We start from the raw sequence: 23,923 nt of genomic DNA, 5'->3' as shown, positions 1-23,923 counted from the left end.
TCTTGTATTTCCACGGGACGCTTCGTGACGTTCGGTCTGTCGATCGGTTCGTCGTATTGCATCGTCGATCGATCGTTTTCGAAACGAGGGAACACAACCGGGTACAATTTTTCGGTAATACTCGCGGTTCGGTGATTTTGTCTTAATCGATGTACCTTTTTTTTCTTTTTTTTTTGCATCGCTGTTCGATTTTGCATGCGAGTAGAATTTTTTGGTAAATTTGCGGTTCGGTGACGGGTACATTAATCGATGTATTTTTTATTTCGAAACGAAGAAACTCATCCGAGTAGAATTTTTGATAAACTTGCGATTCGATGATTTTGTTTTAATCAATGTATTTTTACTTTGAATCGAAGAAATTCATCCGAGTAGAATTTTCTCGATTTTTTCGAAAAATCTTATATTTTGACATAAAAAATTGATATAGAGAGAGTTTGACAAAGTAATGTGCTTTTATGTATTTTTAACGTAAAATTGGAATTTTTTATTGTCTTACAGAGGAGAAGATTTCGAACAAAAAGTTTAATTAAATTTAATCCATTTCAATAATTTATAAATTATAGCTTGGGAGGTTAGCTCAGATATTAATACTGTCTAACCTAATTTGATCGATCAATTAAGTAAAATTAAATTTTTTGTTAAGAATTAACAAAAACACATTACTTTATCAAGCTTTCCCGATCTGTATTTCTTTTTCGTGTTAAAATACGATTTTTGAGAAACCCAGAAAGATTTTTAAACTACATCTATACTGAAGCAACATCGATGAATATTTTGTCGATATTCCATGTTTTTTAAAAATTTGTAATTTAACATTAAAAAAAAAAAATCAAGTAAGTTTATACAAAAGATGTCTGATTTGATCTAGATTACTCCTTTCCTCGTGGTGAGCTGTTTCTTGAATAATTCAAGGGTCTATAAGCTTGCCTCGAGATTTTTAAATACTACTTGCTAAGACCAAGAAGATGTAAGATACTTTGGATAACTCCTTGGAAAGTTAACTTTGGAGTGGTGTTGCTCGATCGAATCGAGGTAGTAAGTTTGTATCGAAATTTCGAACACCTCTTGCCAAGATAAGCAGATGCTCCAGCTAACTAAATCACTAAGCTAAATTGTGACAACGTATAAACACACGTTTATACATATTTGAGTGTTTTCATCCCTGTAGCGTTCCCTACGTTCCAGACGAACAGTAAAGTGCCCCGTTCTTCTCAAATTTATGCTTCAGTATCTAGTTAAGAAGACTAACAAGTGATATCAACTGTACATCTCTTGGATGACGATGTCCTACAAGATAATCTGGACGATTCGAAAATTAGGTCAAATTGAACAAGCTTGTAGGTCTGTAAGCTCGAATCGAGATTTGTAACATCTCTTACTATAATAAGATACTTTGGACATACACTATCGTATGAATAGCAATAATAATTTAGCAATTTCATCGAGAAGAATCCTATGTTATTAAAAAACTTACATCGGAACATAGTCGAGATTATTAAAAAAAGTAAAAAGATGGAAAAAAAAAGAACTTCGTCGAAGACAAGTACTATTCTACTTTTACCTAAGTAAGGATCATAAAGATAAGATACTATAGATAACACCAAACAGTGGACTAAAATTGAACGTACCGTTCATGTGAATAACAATAATTTACCAATATCACCGGGAAGAATTCTTTCTTACCAAAAGAGTACATCCATACTATTAATAAAAGTAAAAAATAAAAAAAAATACTTTTTCGATAATAACATTCATCATTTTATTATATCTTAAGATCAGATATCCTGGATAACCTAATTTGGTCCAAACAGTGGACCAAAAGTAAACATACACGTTCACGTAAATAACAATAATTTACCAATATCACCGAGAAGAATTGTTTCTTATCAAAAGAATTACATCCGATCATAGTCGAAGCTAAATAAAAAAAAAAAAGAAATAAAAAATAAAAAGAAAAAAGAAAATACTTCATCAAAGCTACCTACTACCTAGCCATCCTACTTCCACCTAACTAAATAATGTGGTGGTACAGTACCCAATAATTCATCAATATAATCAAAAGAATTCTTTCTCACCGAAAGAATTACATCCGATCATAGTAGAAGCTAAATAAAAAAAAAAAGAAAATATTTCATCAAAGCTCATCCACCATCCTACTTCCACCTAACTAAATACAACGAAATACTTCGACAATGACATCTATCGTCCTATTATACCTTAAGATAAAATAGTCTGGCTAACACCAAACAGTGGACAATATATAATAGTACCCAATAATTCATCAATATAATCAAAAGAATTCTTTCTCAAGAAAGAATTACATCCGATCATAGTAGAAGCTAAATAAAAGAAAGAAAGAAAAAAAAAATACTTTATCAAAGCCCGTCATTCACCATCCTGCTTCCACCTAACTGAATACAACCGAGACCCGAAAACGAGGTTCGCGAACTCGACGCGAAGTTTTCAATCGCCTGTACGCGAACGTTCGCTCGACCCCCCTCCCCACCCACTCGTAAACGGCCGCGAAGTGTACACAGCGTGCACGGAAAATTCGTGCACAAAGGGAACGCGGCACACGTAACGGTGCCGTACGGTACGATCGTAAATTACGGAGGAGGATTACCTTTCATCGATGTCACCTGCCGTGATCCATAATTCTCGGGACGCGGTGGTTCGTGTTCGTGCGTGGTCGTCGCGTCCGGGACGATCGGTACCCGCGACCGATGCCACGAGGATCGCGTACGATCGTGGATATTCGGTGTTGTCGTCGCTCGAACACGTACCCGGGGTATGCACGTGGTTCACGAACGCCCGACGACTTCACGACCGAATTTCGAGGTCATAACAAAACGACGGGTCTCGCCGGCCGGTCGCTCGGCCATATTGTTGCTCCCCTGGCACCCCTCGGCCACCTGGCGCCTAGCGTTCGCTCCACTCCGTAGCTTCGAGCTCTCTCCCCCAGTCCTCGTGGCCCTTCGTGTTCCTACTCGCGCCCGAGCGGGCCCGAAAATCAATGCGACGCAACATGCGCCCTGACACTCGCCGATCGCCGAGTACCGACCGGCGTCAGGTGATTCTTTACCGCGCGGGTAAATCGTCCAGACGTTTTTGTCCGTGGATGGAAGGGGGCAGTCTGGTGCTCACGGTGCCGGGAGAACAATCGGGGCTACGAGATTTTCTTTTCTTTCCGCGGGGGATTGCTAGAGATTGTACCGTTGCGGAGGGAACTATGAATGGTTTTTTTTTCTTTCTTTTTTTTTTTACGATTTGTGACGAGTAGTAGCGAGATGCAGGGAACGGGGGATATATTTTTTAGTGTGTTCGATTTTCCGGGGTGAGTGCGAATGGATAAATTGCACGTGAAAAAGTAAGAAGAAAAAAGGAAGTATTGTTGTGTTTAACGAAAGGTTTGAAAATTTTGTGACGATTTGTTGGGTGGGGAATATTGAAGGTTTTTTTTACGATTTGTTGTGTAGGAAATGAAGTATATTTTTCATGATTTGTCAGAAATTTGTTTGTATTTTTTACGAGAAAATACACAAATTTGAGCGAAGGTTAGTAGACACATACTATTCCAAAATGCAATCTAATCAGGTATATTTGTTATAATTTATCAAAAATATTTTTCTTTGCGAAGGAATAATTAAACTGAAAGAGTACTAGAATTAATACCATTGTGTCATGTAGTCTATGTATATACTTGGTGCCAATGTTTGTCATTTTTTGCCATCATTTAAAACGAAATACAAGTAGATTTATTTATCTATTAAGGGCACTGATACACTGAAAAAATTTGAAAAAAAATAAGAAAAGAGCAATGCTCATATTTTTTTCTTCTTAAGTTAGTTAAGAAAGTAAAGACATTTAGTATACTTAATTTATGGTGGTTTCACTCTTTAGATAAATTTTACTTCCACAATTTTTTCAAATTTTACATCGTTTTTACAAATTTATTTTAATGTAAAAAGTATGACTATATTTAAAAAATTCGTCATAAAGGCCAAGTGTGCATTTAAGTAACTATACTTGATAATTAATTTCGAAGAATTTGTCGATTTTAACGTAAAATATATAATTGTATTTAATAATTCCTCGTAAAGGCCAAGTATGCATTTAAATAACAATACTTGACAATTAATTTCGAGGAATTTGTCGATATATCGGTCGAAATAGTCAAGTAAACAACTTCTAAAAACTAAGGAGGTAGAAGACCAATACCAGGTAGAAGTTTCATTGAAGATGGAACCTTAGGAATTGTAACGTGACACCCCCTGGAATACCGATTCGTACTATATTCCGTAGCCTGGAGTTCCGATACTACATCAATCGATGTATCAATATCGCGCGAGTTTCTCGTCGAGAACTTTCCTTGCGATTAAAAAGTAATCAACATCGATTCGAAGGATCACGTGGATCGAATCGATATCGAGCTTCGTCGGTACAAGTTCTGGTCGATCGTTTACCAGGACACCGAGTACCGAGACCGCGGTGCAAAAATTCGAAACGAGATTGCCCGCGGTTGGTACGTCGTGCAAACATGGCGCTGTGTCACGTGCAGAAATTCGTGTGTCGGTCGGTAAAGAACAAACGAGGCAGAAAATCGATGGACAGCTCGGTGGAGATGGTTCGCGATATTCGAAGTTGTACCCTCGGATGGCGTCACACCGTGGTCGGTAACGCAGTATCGATATCTCCATGGGGGAATTCTGGTGCTTTTTATTTTTTATCCACGTGGAAAAAGATGCAACCGAGTATCGATCGCGAAGACGATCGATAACAATTCTTTTATACATAGTACCGATCCTGAACAACGATTATATTTTTTTATTTTACAAAAACCACCTTGAACGGTGGTTACAATTTTTTTAATAACATAATACCCATCCAGGGAAAATGTATATAATTTCCAATTGTTAAATTTCCTTCTCGGAAGTCTAATAATTGATAATGGATCACTTCGTGTAAGTACTTGTAATTCACATAGAATTCCATTGAATAGAAAGATAATATCTTTTGGAACAATGATGTATAAAAAAGTTAACCGAGCGATAGAGATCATCTTTCAAATTTAATTTTACAGAGTAAGCGTACGTTTAGTGTTCAAGATATTGAAATCGTTGTGACGGGGGAAATAAAGAACAAAGAAAAATATTCGCAATTAAATTCTTCTATCGTACGATAGACGTTCGATCGATATATGTCACGAATGTTCGTATCGTACCTATAGTACATCTAACTGTCGCGAGATTGATAGACGTTCTGAATAAATATTCGTGTCAAACGTTCACCTATAAATCACAAATATCGTCTTCGATTGGTTCGCGCATCGATTCGAATCAATTTTTAACCATCGAAAGGCGGATCACGCTTCTCACTGCGCGAAGGACATTTTTTTACGGGACACCCGGTAGAAGAGACAGACGCGGAACGAGTCATTAAAGCGGATGGAGGCCTCTCGCAAGGAACGCCGTTACCACTTGCTAAATTAATTATTTATCCTTGATGTCTTCGGGCCAGTTGGTCGAGCGTTAACTAACGACACCGGTGTCTCGTTAATTGCAACTCGACGTAATTACTCGAACCGGATGTTCGCGATGTTAACGGTCTTCTGCGACTCGACGTTTAACGGCGTTTCGATTGTTCTTCTGATATACATGTGCACGGAGCATCCCCCTTTGCGAGAGCAGTGCACTCTAACGTCGAAAGGGGGAAGGAGAACGACAACCAACGGAGAAAACACAAAGGACGAGCTTTCGGTTACAGGTTGAGTATTTCTTGTATTTCTTGCGAAACGCAGCGCAGGAGTTCGATTATGAAACCAGCGATCGTAATTTATTCTCACCTTGTCCTCCGCCTCGTCGGCTCGGCCCTCCGCTTCCAAGACCCGCTGTTCGAGCTCCGAGAGCTGAAAACAGAAAACACGATCGTTTACCAAACGATTGCAAACTGCGGCTTAGAATACATAAAAACGATCTAGATTGATTTAACGACCGCCAGAGGTCTCGTCGAACAAATATTTGGCTCTTAGACGAACCGCCATTTTTTTTTTACGGAAAGTAGGTACCAGCTGAGAGTTTGTAATTGATCGTAAGAACAAATATGCAATGAACATTTTTCAGGAAGTATTAATATTAATGGGTGCATTGGTTAGAGGTGCATAATGATAAATTAACGCAATTTTTTAAAGTCGACTGAGAACTGCGGTTTGAAATAGATAAAAATTATTTGAATTGATTTAACAACCGCTAGAGGTCTCGTCGAACGAATATTTAGCTCTTAGATAACCCGCCATTTTTTTCTACGGAAAGTAGGTACCAACTGAGAGTTTATAATTGATCGTAAGAACAAATATGCAATGAAAATTTGTTCAAGAAGTATTAATATTAATGTGCGTGTTGGCTAGAGGTGCATAATGACAAATTAACGCAATTTTTTATACTTGACTGCGGTTTTGAGATAGATAAAAATTATCTGAATTCATTTAACGACCGCCAGAGGTCTCGTCGTACGAATATTTGGTTCTTACAACGACCCGCCATTTTTTTCTACAGAAAGTAGTTACTAGCTGAAAGTTTGAAATTGACTGCAAGATCAAATATGCCATGAAAATTGTTTCAGAAAGTATTAATACTAACGTGTTCATTAGTACAAACGTATAATGAAGAATTAACGTCAAACATTAGGAAAAATAATATACCAAAGCACTTCACGATGAAAATACATAGCTACGAAAAGTGAAAAATATATAAACTTTCACGTAAAACTATTGGATTGTTCGGAAAGTCATTTCGTTTTTTTTTTGGTGAAAATGAAACACAATCTTTTTAGAGTGTACAAACATTTTATTAAATTATATATTCTCCATTTTGGAAAACGGACTGATTTTCCGTGCAACCCAACAAATATTTATATTATTTACTCCTCGAAACATACAATTTGATTTTACAATGATTCCCAAAGCTACGCAAAAATATCGATCCCTCCTCTCCGTGCCCAAGCCTCGTAACCAACCTGCTCCCTCCCCGTTCCAGGCTTAAATTATTTAATTTCGGTTAATTCGAGATAACCTAGAAACATGTAACCGCTGGCGTGGGATTAAGGATATTAAAAGAGAGGATTACTTAAAATAGCGGACGTTAATTCAATTAAGGGAACGAGTTATTAAGAGAATAATGAGGGGTTGCTGACAGCGCCCGCGCGGTCTTCCAAGAGGTTCAACTCTCGCCGCCATCTTCCATGGGGGGTAATCTCCGCGCGGTATTTGTGTGTATCTCTATCGATAAAAATTGTCGAAATTTCACTGCGTAGGAAACTGTGGAAGGGCTACGGCAGGATCGGGCCGCAAAGTGAATAAGGGAAGTCGCGATAAGGTTGCTACGGGGCTCGCATTGTTCGCAAACAATAAACGGTCGACGTCCATCGGAATGGCAGTCAGGTGCTAGGGGAACACCCGGCCGTGGTGTTTCACAAAAATGAAATATTCATAATCCAGCGTCAGCCGGCACCGTATCGAGAAGCATTCTCGACCGTGTGCCGGGGTTGGCTAGGTAGGGGCTACTTTCGCGTCATCTAATTTTTTTCTTTCAAGGAGGAAAAGTTTCATCAAACTCGGTTAAGTCCATAGCCAACACGTAGTGCCCACCCGACGAGAGTTTAATGGATACCACCGACTTAAGCGGCTCCTCGAAGCTCCGCTTGATCCGGCGAAGATTGATACGTGCGCGTCAAGGACTGACGCGTCTGTATTTCCTCCCGGAACGACGAGAATTCCACCTACGGCAGAGGGAAGGAATTCATTTACAGACCAGAAGACGTAGATCAAGCGTGACTCAGTCCTTGAATCATCGTAAGAGCCCGGGGAGGAGGAGGAGTTTGGCCGAGAATGGCCCGAGAAAAGAGAAGCCAAGGATTTGCATTATTAGAAGGGCGAGAGCGATGAGAGTTTTTGATATTTCGCGGACGAGTTGGATAGAGATTTTAGAGGTTAGCTTTTACGTAAAATTTTTGTACTCGATTTTTGATTAGTGTGTTTCGAGGGAGACTTTTTTTCTGTAAGTATTCATAATTCTTAATTTTTTTTTTATAAGCGTAATTTTGACGATATTCTTTGTAGCGTAGTGGCAAAAGAATCTGTTTAGTCACCTACACTATAAGAGCTTCTGAAAAACGTAGATTTTTGTACTCGAATTTGAATGAGTGTGTTTCGTGGATGATTTTTTTTGTGTAAGTATTTAAGGTCACTATTAAGTTTCTGACTCCTTTAGAGCGTAATGGTGAAAGAATCTGTTCAGCCACCTACACTATAAGAGCTTCTGAAAAACGTAGAACTTGGACTTAAGGGGTTACGGTTCGAGTTACGTGTTTGCAATCAAATTTGGACGAGAGTATTTCAATTTAAAATGAAAGATTTGAGTTCAAACGTTGATATTTGTGTTCGAAATTTTGAAATGCAAGTTTGCAATACGAATTCTGAAATTCAATAAATTCAATTTTAATATTGAACGTATCACGGGTTGGTTCTCCGTGATGACACAGCGAGTGAAACAAAAAATAGTTGCTATTTGAAAAGCGTTATTTTTACGTGTATTATACATGGGTCATATTTCCTCTTTTCGTTTACGCGGAAAACTAATTACACGAGTGAATATTTTCAGATAAAATTCGTTAGGCGAAAACTGCAAGAGGTGTAATTAATTTTTAGTGAGCTACTAGTTCAATGTGGTGTACTTTAAATTAAGAGAGATCATTTTTTATCGGTGTCGAATATCGGTTCACTTTTATGTTAATAACTGGACCAACGATGTTCCCCAAACTTTCCTCTCCATCCTGTACCTCGAGCATTTTATAAATATTAAATAACGCGAAATAAAATTTTTTCATCTTTTTTTATCATTTAACTTTTAATTGAACATGCACACGTTTCTCTAGCGAATAAATATATACATTCTAAGAAGGTATCGCTAATAACTAATTTTCGTAATCGATTCGAAAAATATTCTCGTCTCCACGATAAAGATTCTCCCTAAATCTCTCGGTTCAGGATACCTCCCAAGATTTTTCCTCTATTTCTAATTACTCGATCCTTTATCGACTACGAATCCACGAGCTCGATATCAAACAATTCAAACGAGACGTCTCTCACAAGAATCGAAAAATCTCCACGATAAGAGCTCTCTCCATCCAGGATACATCCCAAGATTTTTCCTCTATTTCTAATTATTCGATTCTTTATCGACTACGAATCCACGAGCTCGATATCAACCAATTCAAAAGAGACGTCTCTCACAAGAATCGAAAAATCTCCACGATAAGAGCTCTCTCCCAAACTAAATCTCTCCATCCAGGATACATCCCAAGATTTTTCCTCTATTTCTAATTATTCAATCCTCACGAATACACGAGCTCGATACCAACCAATCCAAAGAAACGTCTCTCACAAGAATCGAAAAACCTCCACGATAAGAGTTCTCTCTCTCTCCTAAACTTTCATCCGAGCCTCCTCGACCGGAATCTAGTTCAACATTTTCCCCGAAAGCGTCGATTACCGGCACGTTAAACCCGTAATAGCGTACACAAATAGCGGCACGTTACACCCGCATTGGGGATCCTCCGGGTCGAACGACGGACAGTAGTTCCCGCCTTTCACCGTGTCAATTACCGCGAGCGATGAATCGTTCCCTCGTTAACGGTGTCGGCGCGATAAATACTCTCGTTATTTGATCGCGGTCCTTATTGCATAAACAGTTTCACCGTGGAATAAATTTTGAAACTGGAGGGGTCGCTGGAGGGCGGAACCGACGGAATTCCACAAGCCGAGCAATAATCGTAGAGGGGGTCGGGGTTAGGGTTAGAGGCGAATTCGCCAAGTTTTGCAGCTTGGTTTCGTGCGCGTGTGCACGCACACGGAACATCGGCGCACACCACCGGGTGATTAATTAAAACGGAGGTTAATATACGGGTCGAGGCTCGGCTTTAAGAGCAATTCATACTGTCCCGGGGGTCAACCACGGAATACTTTTAAGCCGGCTGGAATACGTTGGAAAGAGTAGTAGGAGCCCACGAGTCGTGGCACCGCCACCGGTCGAGCTTAATGGGGGCTACCCCGCTAATTCCAAGGAGACTAAATCACGGGCTGCGGTGTCGCGTATCGGGACGTCTCTTAGATAGAATTACCAGCCCGTTCGCGGGAACGGCACGTCGACGTCGACGTTGTCGACTTCGTCGTCGTTGTCGTCGCGACGCTCGCGGAAAATTGGGATCCTCCGACGACGGTTGACGAGCGTTTTGGGACCCGACACGCGTTCGATCGCCACGTGACTCGAGTTAGCGCGTAGGAGTCTCGATGTCGACTACCAAGCCAGACGGCTGGGATTCCTTTCCACCGATGATTTGCGAATCTCTCCGCATCGGGAGACCCCGGCCACGAATGAAGCTATTCAAACGGTTCACAAGTGACGTTAACTGCACCGTGGTTCGTGCGCTGTTGTCGTGTGCGTGGCTTTGGGTCCGATGGAAAAGTCCGCGATCGGAGCGCACGATGCGAACGTTTTTTCGCGGACGATTATCCGGGCTTTAGGTTCTTTAGTGGGTGTACTGAGGGTGGAATTTACATTTTTCTGGAAGTTTTCGAGGTCTGACTCGAGTTTTTATGGGTAATTGCGGGGATCTTTGCGGTACAATTGCGAAAGAGTGTCCTCGGCTACCTACACTATAAGAGCTTCTGAACAAAACGTAGACTTTTGGCTCGATCGATTTGCACTTATTACTTGGAATTTGAACTTGACTGTAGCTTTTAACTCGGCAGCTATTCGAAGATGATCTCTTTCGTAGAATAATATTCAAAGAGTGTCCTCGATTACCTACACTATAAGAGCTTTTGAAAAACGTAGAACTTTACTTAACTGATTTGCACAACTTAATTGGTGACTTTTAATTTGACACCCATTCGAAGATGATCTTTTTCGTAGAATAACATTGAAAGAGTGTTCTTGGTTACCTATGCTATAAGATCTTCTAAAAAATGTAGACCTCTAACTTAATCGACCATCATCTGGAATTTGAACGTAATTGATATCTTTTAACTCGGCAGCTATTCGAAGATGATCTCTTTCGTAGAATAATATTGAAAGAGTGTCCTCGATTACCTACACTATAAGAGCTTTTGAAAAACGTAGAACTTTACTTAACTGATTTGCACAACTTAATTGGTGACTTTTAATTTGACACCCATTCGAAGATGATCTTTTTCGTAGAATAACATTGAAAGAGTGTTCTTGGTTACCTATGCTATAAGATCTTCTAAAAAATGTAGACCTTTAACTTAATCGATCATCACCTGAAATTTGAACGTAATTGATGTCTTTTAACTCGACACCAATTTCAAGATAATCTCCTTTGTAGAATAATATCGAAAGAGTGCCCTCAGTCATCTACACTATAAGATCTCCTGCAAAACGTAAACCTTTGACTTAACTGATTCGCACCCATCACCTGTAACTTGAACACAATTGGTGTCTTTTAACTCGTCAACCCATCCCATTCGAAGAGGACGACCTTCGCAAAATAACATCAGAAGAGTGTCCTCAGCCAGCTACTCTGTAAGATCTCGAAACGTAGTCCTCGAACCTCACCGACCCAGCACCTGGAACTCGTCTTTAATCGGTGTCCCTCAATCCCGAGTACATACGACACCCGGGTCCAATGGTCCCGATGAAAGGTAACTCGACAAATAACGCGGACGCAAACAACCTCGAACGCAAACACCCTCTCGCATTGAATCCCAATGGGAGCCGCGGCGAAAGGGCGTCGAACGCGCGGAGACGTTCGATCGTGGCTGGTCTTCGGGTTAAAGGGGGGTAGGAAGGGGGGGGGTAAGGCCGCGTCGGAATTCAGTCTCGCGAAGACGGCTAAGTAGAAAGAAGCTGGTGCCAGGGAAGAAGCTGAACAGGCACAGCCGTAGACGAGGATCTCATCAACGGAGGGTGCAGTTAGTGGCATCTGGCGTTGAGAGGGACGGTGAAGAAACGAGGGGGATGGGAAAAAAAAAGGGAGAACGTATGAAAAGAACCGTGGAGCAACGTGGAGTGGTGGTGGTGGGGGGCGAACTCTGGCGGAGGGAAAAACGCAGAAACGTTCTTCGAAACGGGGTAGGCGCGGATTTTCTGCGGCGTTGAAGTCGCGGCTCGAGCTGAGAAGAAAGGACGTCTCGACGAGGGGCGAGGACGGTACATTAGCCGCAAACGGGATACCAGGAGAGTCGTCGGGAGGATCTCTCAAACTGTCGTCAGCGCTTAAGCTTTCCTTCTTTTCCATCCGACCGTCCCGCGATTCGGCAACGACGACAGCAGGCCAGCCAGGGCTATAAAGGCTTATGAAAATCGTGGCCCACTCCTCTACTCTCCTGGCTCCGGAGAGCCAGTAGACGTCTTTCGGCCACCAGGAGGTACCTCACCGGCCTGTGAATACCCCGTGACATCATGAATAGCTAACCGGGACGAAGAGACGCTGCGTCTTCGTATGTCTTTCGACGAACAACGAGCTGCCTCGTGGAACATCAAAGAGTCTCTTGGCTATTATAATTTAGATCGTAGCCCGATAGGGGGTCGTGATCCTCAGGAACGCGACGAGTTCACGGTGCAACGTTCCGCGTTCGAGGCTAGCTGCAGTGAGGGTAAATTTAGGTTTTCTTTGAGTATTAATTTCGAGGTGTGTGTCACTGTTATGGATTTCGAATTTGGCGGGCGTGTTTGCGCATACCTCTAGTATTTGCGTAAATTTTTCCGACCGCTAATACGTGTTCGTTTTTAGGTTATATAATATTACGTCGAAGGACGTAAAAAGAACGATAGGGTTAAGTTGGGTCCAGAGACCGTAAATCTAGACTTTCTTTGCGTATTAAATTTTCAAACTTTCAAACTTTCAAATTTTCAAATTTAAAAATTTTCAAATATTAAAATTTTCAAATTTTCAAATATTCAAATTTTCAAATTTTCAAATTTTTAAATATTCAAATTTTCAAATATTCAAATTTTTAAATTTTCAAATATTCAAATTTTCAAATATTCAAATTTTCAAATTTTCAAATATTCAAATTTTCAAATTTTCAAATTTTCAAATTTTTAAATTTTCAAATTTTCAAATACTCAAATTTTTAAATTTTCAAATTTTCAAATATTCAAATTTAAAAATTAAAAAATTTTTAGATTTTCAAATATTCAAATTTTCAAATTTTCAAATTTAAAAATTTTCAAATATTTAAATTTTCAAGTATTCAAATTTAAAAATTTTCAAATATTCAAATATTTAAATTTAAACATTTTTGAATTTTCAAAGTTTTAAATATTCAAATTTTTAAATTTTCAAATTTTTGATTTTGAGAAAAGTATTACACCCATTGATTTCAAATTTTTTGCACACACTTGTGTGTACTTGGAGTACCTGTACAAATATTTCCAAGAATCAGTGTCTGTTCGTTTTCGACTTATACAATATAGTACCGAATAACGCAAAAAGAATGACGGGAGTAGTCCGTTACGGTACAATTTTTATCTCCTTTGCGTATTGATTAAAAAAAGAGTATCATACACATGGATTTCAAATTTTCTCGATTGACGTACCATTACACAGAAAGATACGAAAGCAAATCTGTTTGCCAGTGTACAGAACTCGGGCGACCGTGACCTTCCGAAGCGGAAAAACGATTTTTTATCCCCGACTACAAAGCTAGCCGGAATCCTCGAGGGAAACAGAAGCGTTTCGGGGCGGATCGCATGCACGAAAATGTTTGCGTCTAAAGCAGAAATAAGTATCGTGTACGAGTAGGGGGGCTCGCGATGCAAAATCCGATCGTTATCGGGCCGTTACGCGGTCGGAACGAATCGTTATGGAATGGAGTCGTACGCTTCGCTCTCGTGTATTTTCGATGAAAGTGAACAGGTAGCGGGAAGAGGGAAGGAGAGAGAAAAGAGAGAGGTTGGGAGGAATTAAGGCGGGAAAAGAGTCGGCTCGACAGGGAAATGAAAACACCTGTGCGCGCGGAGGCTTTCGAAGTCGAGTGCCGCGCTGTGGCAGGAATTCAAGGCGAATTGCTCTCGAGCTCCTCGATGGACTCAGACGGTGCGGAGCCATTGGCGTCGCCTCGGGTGTCGATAATTCGAATGCTTTAACGCGAATCTGAATTAAAACCTGAATTACAAATGCTCGAATATACGTTTGAATTACGACCGAGAGTAGTTTATTATCGAATATTTTACAAGTGTATGCTACAAATAATGTAAACAAGTAGTCCCAATTATAATTACAGCTTCGTAAATATATTAACTTTGACAATGCTACGAAATGTATCGGTTAATGAAAATGATGAGTTCACACGACATGAAATTCTACCTAATTATTCAAGCTGAAGAGGACTCTTTCATCGTAGAATTTTATAAAAAATTACAGAACTTCGAGTTTAAATATTGTGTTCCGTTTCATGTAAATATCTATAAACCTATTTTACTTTCCAAGTAAAAAAGTTACGTTTAAAATTGTACGTAACTCTTGCTCCGAGAAATTGGCCTTCGACTAGTTTTTTCAATCTTTGAAACACACTCGCTCGTCAAAGAAAAAAAAATGATATCTCAGGAGAATTGTTCTTCAATTTTTTTTAAATCACACTCGCTTATTATGGAAAAAAATTATATCTTTTTAAGAAAATTCTTCTTCAATATTTTTTTTTAATCACACTCGTTCATCAAGTACAATAAATTATATTTTTTCAAGAAAATTCTTCTTCAATATTTTTTTTTAATCACACTCGCTCGTGAGGGAAAAAAAAAGAATTAGATCTTCCCAGGAGAATTGTTCGTTTACTCGTCCAAGAACGAACCTGCGATCTTGTCGCTACGTTCGCCCCGCGACGAAATCACTACCACCCAACGGAATCCGCTCTCAGACGACACGGGTTATCGAATTCCCCTTGACCGTAAAACGGAAAAATACATCTCCTAACTACCAGCCCGCGACGTTTACGAATCACCGTCCACCGTGGACGGGGAACAAACAATTCGTCGGGGAACCAATTCGTTTCTCCTACCCTCTGACGAGGAAACGCGACAAAGACCGTCGGTGCCGGACAAAAGGTTAATCGCGACGTCGTAAATTCCACGGCATTGTCCTGGCGATCGAATGGACAGTCCCCCACCGCTGCTCCTGGTTCCGAGAGAGGCGGTGTAGGCGTGGGGGAGGGGCGTGGGTGGGTGGGGCGGCAACGACGACGGCACGCGAGCATGATTAAAAAGTACGGGAGCGAGAAAGGGGTGGGCGCGATAATTGTGCCCCGTCGATAAAGACGTACGTCCTTATCGACGGTGCGCGCTGACGTCGTAAAAAATCGGAGCGTGTCTAATGAACACTGACCAATGCCACGCGAACGATGGAAAAGTGGGCCAATCGGAGGGGGGCGAAAGGAGACGGGGAAAAAGGGGGCCACGAGAAACGAGGGAAAAGAAGGCTCTGCGGAAACACGAAAAGGGGTGACCAGGGGTGGTGCGGGTACGAGGGAACGATAACTTTCACCCTTCAGAAGGGTAGAAAACCGTCAGAGGAACCACCGGCGGCAGGGATTGGTTCGTTAATGTTATCGGTCGGTCGCGTGATGCGAAACATAAAGCATCTCGTGCCTTCTTGAGTTTCGTTTCTCATTGGCCCGGTGAATTTATGGCGAGACACCCCCCCCCCCCCCCCCTACCCTGCGCCTGGCCTTGTCACGTGAGCGAGAAAGAACCAGGGGAAGGGGGAACGGTAGCAGCGCGCGACGCGCGCCTCTGTCCGTTCGATTCGTGTTTTCACGGAAATCGTCTCGCGCTTCGAATTCGTTTCCGGTTTTCTCGCGCGGAAAACGCTACCCGCTTTCGAGTAACAATTTCTGTACTGCGTTTCAACTAATGAAGGATTCTTGATATTGTTTAACCTTTTGGACTCGAGAGTACTGTTTTGTAGTACTCAGTGTATTATTTTCCATCCGGGAAAACTTCGTGGTTTGGAATTCAAATTGGACATTTAAATATTACGTGAACGCATGTATGCGAAGTATATAAAAATGTTCCATTCCAGATTAATTTTACGACTCAAAGGATTTTCTCGGTTTCTGGTAGCAAAGAAGTCACGAGTGCAAAGGGTTAATTGTGTTTGGGAAGAGTCACGAGTCGAGTGAATTTTATAGTTGGGCGATAATAAATATTGGTGGTATTGCACAAGGGGGGATTCTTTGGGGAAATTTAATTTAATTCTTTGGGCGATTGGATGATTGTAACGAGTAGCGGTGGTTTGAAGTTGAATAGATAAATGGCGTTAAAATAATCGCAGTAGTGATTTTATTCTGGGAATTATTTCGAGAGGCTCTCGACAATGGTAGAGGATAAATATAGTGAATGTGAGGAAGGAATAGTGCACGGAGTAGGGATGAACAATCTCGAAGACTTCAAAGGAACGCCGCATGCACTGCGGTGTGGCGAATCGTTTGATTATAAAAATTAAGATTGTTTTTTTTTTATCTTTGTAATAATGGTATCGTCAGATCGGCCGTGTTCTCCCGATGAAAATGAGTACAAACACGACACGAATCGGGTGAACTTTATTTAAACATTTTTGGTAGCGAAAATAATAAAATAATAGGAGAAGGTTTTCCAATTTGTAGAGTGTTTGGATTTATTTTGATCGGGCAAGCAACAGCAATCCGTTGATATTATTATTGGAGATATAAAATGTAAAGTGTAGATATTCAATTATTTTTAATTGGGTGATTCACCGCGGCGCGTGCGGCATTTCTTTGAAGTGCTCGGGCTCGATCGTCGCTGCTTACCACGCTATTTCTTTCTCGATTACTCTCGCTATATCTATTTACTGTCTTTGTTATAGGATCAAATTACTACTTATTAAGCGAGCATCACCGCATCACCCATCGGTATGTCCTTTCTTCCAACCTCTTCGTGAGAGTATTATCAATAAGTGAGGTTTAAAATTACCTAAAATTAATGCGAAACGAAGTTGTTTTACATAAATAAACTCGAAACATTATTCTTTACGACCTTAATCAACCCATCTACTGCCGACTCGTTTTACGATAGTTTCAAAAGAACTTTATAATGCGATTAACAGTAAACTCATACTATAATACTTTTTTATTTCGTTCCGCAACTTGAAATAATTAATACTTGGTACTAAAAAAAAAAAATATACTTTACTACCTCCGAGATAACCAATGCCATTTACTAAGAAAATATTCAATTCGCAACATTGATAAAAAAAATTCCTCAATAATTTCTAAAAATAGAGAACTTGGTACCTTTCTAAGAAACGACGTCTATTAAAAAATATTCAATTCCAATTAGTTAAAAAAAATTCTTCAATAAATTCTAAAAATAGAGATCTTCGTAACCGCTTAGTCAACGACGTTTACTAAAAAATATTCAATCTCCATTGTCGATAAAAAAAATCCCTCAATAATTTCTAAAAATAGAAATCTCCGTAACCTCATAGTCAACGACGTTTATTAAAAAATATTGAATCTCCATTGTCGATAAAAAAAATTCCTCAATAATTCCTAAAAATGGAGATCTCGGTACCCTCTTAGTTAACGACGTTTATTAAAAAATAATCAATTCCCCTTAGTTAAAACAAAATTCCTCAATAATTTCTAAAAATAGAGATCTTCGTAACCTCTTAGTCAACAATATTTACTAAAAAATATTCAATCCTCATTGTCGATAAAAGAAATTCCTCAATAATTCCTAAAAATGGAGAACTTGGTACTTTTCTAGAAAATGACGTCTATTAAAAAATATTCAATTCCAATTAGTTAAAAAAAAATTCCTCAATAATTCCTAAACATAGAGATCTCGGCACTCTCTTAGTCAATATTAACTAAAAACCATTCAATTCACACTGATTGAAAAAAAAAAAGAAAAATTCCTCGATCATACCCAAAAGAAAAAACCCCGTAAAAAAGTAATCTCAGCAGCGTTGTGTCCCATCGTATCGATTCGAACGAGGATTTCGTCGCCCGTTTCAACCTCCCCTTTCTAAATTACAGACAGTCGCGTTAAAACCGTATCCTCGGCCGTTTCGTCCCGACGTCGACGCCCCCCCCCCCCCCGCCTCTATCTCTTTCTTTTTTTTCATACTTCCCCGCCCCCGAAAAACTCGGACCACTCGCGGAAGGCTCAAAGGGCTCGCGCGCGAGCAACCTGAATCCGTTGCTCGAGGAGAACACGTACATTTTTTATGAACCGGTTGGCCGGGCGGGTCGGAAGGTCTTTACGGGAGCACATTAGCACTTCATGGGTTTCGTCGGTCCCTCGTAGAGAGGAGTGGAGAGCCTTCGGACCGAAATCCCACCGCCTTCGGATCGCTCTCCCGCGCCTTGTATATTAATTATTTCGAGCGGAAAAGGGTAGAGAAGCGACCGGGACTACTCCCCAGGGAGTAAAACCCGGGGAGCAAGAAAATTATGTCGACGCTATGGCGACGAGGCGATGGTAGTGGTGGGGGGTGGGGTTACGCTACGGGGGGAACGAGTCGCCGTTGACCCAGATTTTAACGTCGACGTTCACCGTTATTACTCGTCGTTAATGTTATTAATTAATATCGCGCCGCGGCGGAGTCGTCGGTTCGCGGTGTCGGGAGATTTATGGAACCGGCGTGACCGTGTCCCATTGGCTGGCCGCGGGGTGGGGGGAATGGGCGGTGCGCGCGGAGCGGAGTGGGATAGTGGGGGATCGACGAAGCCAAGCGTTAATAAACGACCCGGGCTGATGAACAACCGCCCGTCGACTCTGCGCGTCTTGATTTATTTTTCCGCGCGTCTCGCGGTTCGCGCGATCTATCACGTCGTCGTTGCTCGCTGAGCGGAATCCTGGATCGTAATTGGGTGGCTCGGCTGCGTGCGTTTCCAACGCGCGAGACACCGGGAAGTCTTTAAGGGGGTTTTAGCACCGGTCCGAAAATGAACGAGTTTGGTTTTTTTTTTTGGAGGGTCAAATTGTGGTGTGGATTTTTAAATATTGAGAAGAAATTAAATGGATAGGTAGAAATAGTAAGTAAGTGATAGTAAGTAAGTGATAGTAAGTAAGTAATAGTAAGTAAGTAATAGTAAGTAAGTAATAGTAAGTGAGTAATAGTAAGTAAGTAATAGTAAGTAAAGAAATAGTAAGAATTTTATTGAGGAAATGATAATATGTTCTCATCGTATTCAAGGAAGAGGATAATGTAGTATTGAAAAGGGGAAGAAGAACTGATCGAAGGAGTTTTGTTTTTGTTGAATTAAAGTATAGAGATATAACCTTGAGGAGAAATTAAATGGACACTTGAAACGGTGCACAGTAGGTACCTTTGAGAATTATTATTATTGAAAATAATAATATCGCGTTTGAGAGGAAGATAATACAGTATTGACCGAAGAGAGGAAAACTCGATACAGTTGTTATGGACCTAACCTTGAAAATATATTATGTGGGTGTTGCAACGTGTGGTTCTTGAGACGATAACAACGTGTTACGCGTACTCGTACAGCTAATTAAATTTGCGCGAGCGAAAAAAGGATACGCACTTGCGACGAAGAAGTGTATTTGCAAGAGGCTGGTTTACAACTGAAGAGACATAAGAAAAAAATAAAAACCAAGGAACAATATTTCTTTGAATCAAACTTTTTGTCAAATTATGCAATCCTTTCACGATTTTTCATTCTATTTTTTTTATTAATATTTAAAATATCTTCCGTCTTCGGTCAACTTACCATCGATATTCGATTCAAGGTGAAATATTCTATCGAGGAAGATACATCGATTTCAGATGGCGCCCTGGAATTTTGTTTCTTCAATATTTAAAAATATTGAATAGTATGAAAAATCGTGAAACGGTTACGAAGGATTGCATAAATTTGACAAAAAGTATGTTTCAAAGAAATATTGATCCTTCGTTTTTATTTTTGTTATTATTTTTCTTCAGTTGTATTTCATATTTAGAAAAAAAAATACCATCTATACCGTTTCCATGAAATCTTTTCACTAACCTTTCGAGCTGCTGGAAAAGTAATTAAAGTTGAGGGTGAAACGAGTTGAAGGGGGTAAATTGGAAATTGCTGACGATAAATGAACGTAACACCTGGCATTTTGTAAGAGAAACGAGGTGAACCGGGGCCGCGTTAAATATAGGGTGTTTCGAAAATCAGTCACATATTTTGATTGGCTGCCGTTTAGATACGAGGCGACACAGTCATTTGTTATTTTACGGTTGTGAAGCTGGACGCGTGGAAGATTTATAGTCAACCTAGACGAGAATATAGCGAAGCAATATAAACATCGTTAACGGCGACCCTAAATTTGATGAAAAAAAAGTTATAATGAGCGACGAGGCTCCTGTCGACCTCGGTGGCGGCATCGTCAACGAGCAGAATTAGTCATTATTAATGCGTGGAAAATTCGTGCAGAGTTCACGAATAATCGTGCAAATCATTGGTCTTTCGTGTCTTCTAGAATTTAATTAAAAATAAATTATCTTACTGTATCTCGAGATATTCTGTGCTTTCTTCGAACAAAAATAATGTTTATCAGGAACTGTCGATATTCAACATTGATACTTGTATAATCGTACAAATCATTGGTCTTTGGTGTCTTTTAGAATTTAATTAAAAACAAATTACCTTGCTGCATCTCGAGACACCCTGTGCTTTCTTCGAACAAAAATAATGTTTGTCAGGAACTGTCGATATTCAACATTGATACGTGTATAATTGTACAAATCATTGGTCTTTCGTGTCTTTTAGAATTTAATTAAAAATAAATTATGTTACTGTATCTCGAGATATTCTGTGCTTTCTGCGAACAAAAATAATGTTTGTCAGGAACTGTCGATATTCAACATTGATGTATGTATAATCGTACAAATCATTGGTCTTTTGTGTCTTTTAGAATTTAATTAAAAATAAATTATCTTACTGTATCTCGAGACAGTCTGTGCTTTCTTCGAACAAAAATAATGTTTGTCAGGAACTGTCGATATTCAACATTGATACGTGTATATTAAAATTTTCCGTTCGATTTGATCGCTGGTCCGAATTCTAGCGTCGACTCTTTCATAGTGTAGCCTAATTTACGTAACGTACTCTCGGTTAGGGTTGCACGGAAGTGGCCAAAAGGGACCCAGCGAGGAAACAAGGGCGAAAGTGGCCGAGGTCTTTCACAGTTCGTGACCAAAAGCAGGAAATTGTCACTTTCGGGTGTTTTGCCACGCGGTGGCTCGCAGGTGGACGGACTTCCGAAGTTAAATCTAATTCAACTTCCAATCCCAAGTTCCACAATTTTCCTACAACGAGGAAGTGGAAATTCCCGGTGTCGAGGAACTGCGCGCGTCGCCACGAGGTGCAACGAAAAATCGCTTTAAGTCTCCTCCGTCTTCGGTCAACTTACCATCGAGAGATCGATCGGTTCAAGGTGAAATATTCTATCGAGGAAGGAAGATGCATCGATTTCGGATAGCGTCCTGGAATTTTTAAACGATGATCGAGTTCGAGCGTACACGATTCAACGATAAGTCTAATTTCAATCTAAAAAAGATCTAACATTAATATTAAAGTAAAATAAATCTAATTAATATTAAAATAAAATAAGTTTAATTAATATCAAAGTAAATAAGTCTAATTAATATCAAAGTAAAATAAGTCTAATTAATATTAAAGTAAAATAAGTTTAATTAATATCAAAATAAAATAAGTCTAATTAATATCAAAGTAAAATAAGTCTAGTTAATATTAAAGTAAAATAAGTCTAATTAATATCAAAGTAAAATAAGTCTAGTTGATATTAAAGTAAAATAAGTTTAATCAATTAGAAAATAAAATAAATTTAATTAATATTAAAATAAAATAAGTTTAATTAATATCAAAGTAAATAAGTCTAATTAATATCAAAGTAAAATAAGTCTAATTAATATTAAAGTAAAATAAGTTTAATTAATATCAAAATAAAATAAGTCTAATTAATATCAAAGTAAAATAAGTCTAGTTAATATTAAAGTAAAATAAGTCTAATTAATATCAAAGTAAAATAAGTCTAGTTGATATTAAAGTAAAATAAGTTTAATCAATTAGAAAATAAAATAAATTTAATTAATATTAAAATAAAATAAGTTTAATTAATATCAAAATAGAATAAGTTTAATTAACATCAAAATAAAATAAATTTAATTAATATCAAAATAAAATACATTAAGAAAATTCTTAAATACATGGCGATCAATTTATTAAAATGATTTATCGAAAATGAGTCCATAGACTTATAGACCCATTTTCCAGAAAGTTTTTCGATCGAAGTTGATAAGATACTAGTTTATTTGTTTACAGTGAAGAATGATCTTGGAATATTTTCTCATCAATTTGTAAAGAGTTTGAAGAAGTTTTATTATTAAATAGAAGGACTATTAAATACGGAGAATTATTAGCAACGATAGAATTAAGAACAAAGCACAGAATTAGCAACTCAAACGATGCACCAGATACGTACATAGCATTGTCGTAGGCACTGGGGTGGAATTTACTTGTAAACGAGCACTGCACAACATCTTGACCATTTTCATTTTTCTCTTATTACGAATTATTAAATACCAAATTTTCAGAAAAACGTCTCTCCAGAATACTCTCAGATCGTGTCTGTATAAGTTCAGCTTTAATTATCATTATCAGAGAAAAGGTAGTGTAGAATCAAGTCAAATAGAGGTCAGACATTTTTCTCTTATCACAAACGATTAAATACCAATTGTATTTACTTAATGAAAAATATGTATTTATTTCTATCAAAGTTTAGAGCAAACCTCCAGAAAGACGTCTCTCCAGAATACTCTCATTGTCAGACCGAGTCTGTCTACTTTCGGATTTAATTATCGTCATTAGCAAAAAGCTAATGTAGAGTCAATTCGAACAGAGGTCAGACAATTTTCTCTTATCACAAACGATTAAATACCAATTGTATTTACTTAATGAAAAATATGTATTTATTTCTATCAAAGTTTAGAGCAAACCTTCAGAAAGACGTCTCTCCAGAATACTCTCAGACCGAGTCTGTGTACCTTCAGTATCATTATCATGATAATTAAAATGATCATTATCAGAGAAAAGGTAGTGAAGAATGAAGTGAAACAGAGATCAGGCATTTTTCTCTTATCACAAACGATTAAATACCAATTGTATTTATTTAATGAAAAATATGTATTTATTTCTATCAAAGTTTAGAGCAAACCTTCAGAAAGACGTCTCTCCAGAATACTCTCAGACCGAGTCTGTGTACATTCAGTATCATTATCAGAGAAAAGGTAGTGAAGCATCAAGTCAAACAGAGATCAGACATTTTTCTCTCATCACAAACGATTAAATAGTATTTACTTCACGAAAAATATGTATTTACTTCTCTCAAAGTTTGAAGTACCAGAAAGACGTCTCTCCAGAATACTCTCAGACCGAGTCTGTGTACGTTCCGGTTTAATTATCGTTAAAGGATCAGCGAAAAGGTAGTGGAGAATCAAGTCGAGCAGAGGGGTAGCGAAAATTAACGCTGTTTCGCGAGTTCTCGCCGCGTCTTCTTCCTCAATCCGTGCACGGTTAAAGTTCCCAAAAGACGTGTCTCTCGACCGGGTGGTGCTACCTGTTGTACTCGGTTACTCGGACCCTACCCCTTGGAAATTTCCTCCCGCCCCTGTTGTCATTATTACCTTTATTATCGTCGAAGTTATCGCAATGAAACCCAGTTAGACGGGTCTCAGCCTTCTGTCTGGCCACATCGGGACTCTTCCACGTATTAATTGGCCCCTGGGGAACGGGAGACGCGGGCTATCCACGACTTTAGCGACTGTTTAAAATTATTCGCCGAGTATCCACCTAACCAGTTTCCACGTT

General features: G+C 39.1%; 1 protein-coding gene across 10 annotated transcripts in view; it reads right to left on the bottom strand.

Annotated features, from left to right (window-relative positions):
- Positions 1-23,923, bottom strand: part of LOC143154463 (uncharacterized protein CG43867) — a 277,793-nt gene that overhangs the window by 28,269 nt on the left and 225,601 nt on the right. For all 10 annotated transcript variants that reach the window (XM_076326581.1, XM_076326568.1, XM_076326573.1 and 7 more), the window contains exon 3: positions 5,843-5,905. In XM_076326581.1, the coding sequence (XP_076182696.1) occupies positions 5,843-5,905 (63 nt within the window). The remainder of the gene's footprint in view (positions 1-5,842; positions 5,906-23,923) is intronic.

This window comes from Ptiloglossa arizonensis, chromosome 1 (genome assembly GCF_051014685.1).
Source record: "Ptiloglossa arizonensis isolate GNS036 chromosome 1, iyPtiAriz1_principal, whole genome shotgun sequence".
Taxonomy (NCBI): Eukaryota; Metazoa; Arthropoda; class Insecta; order Hymenoptera; family Colletidae; genus Ptiloglossa; species Ptiloglossa arizonensis.
The sequence above is the reverse complement of the archived record's forward strand: the minus strand, read 5'-3'. Positions and strand labels throughout refer to the sequence as shown.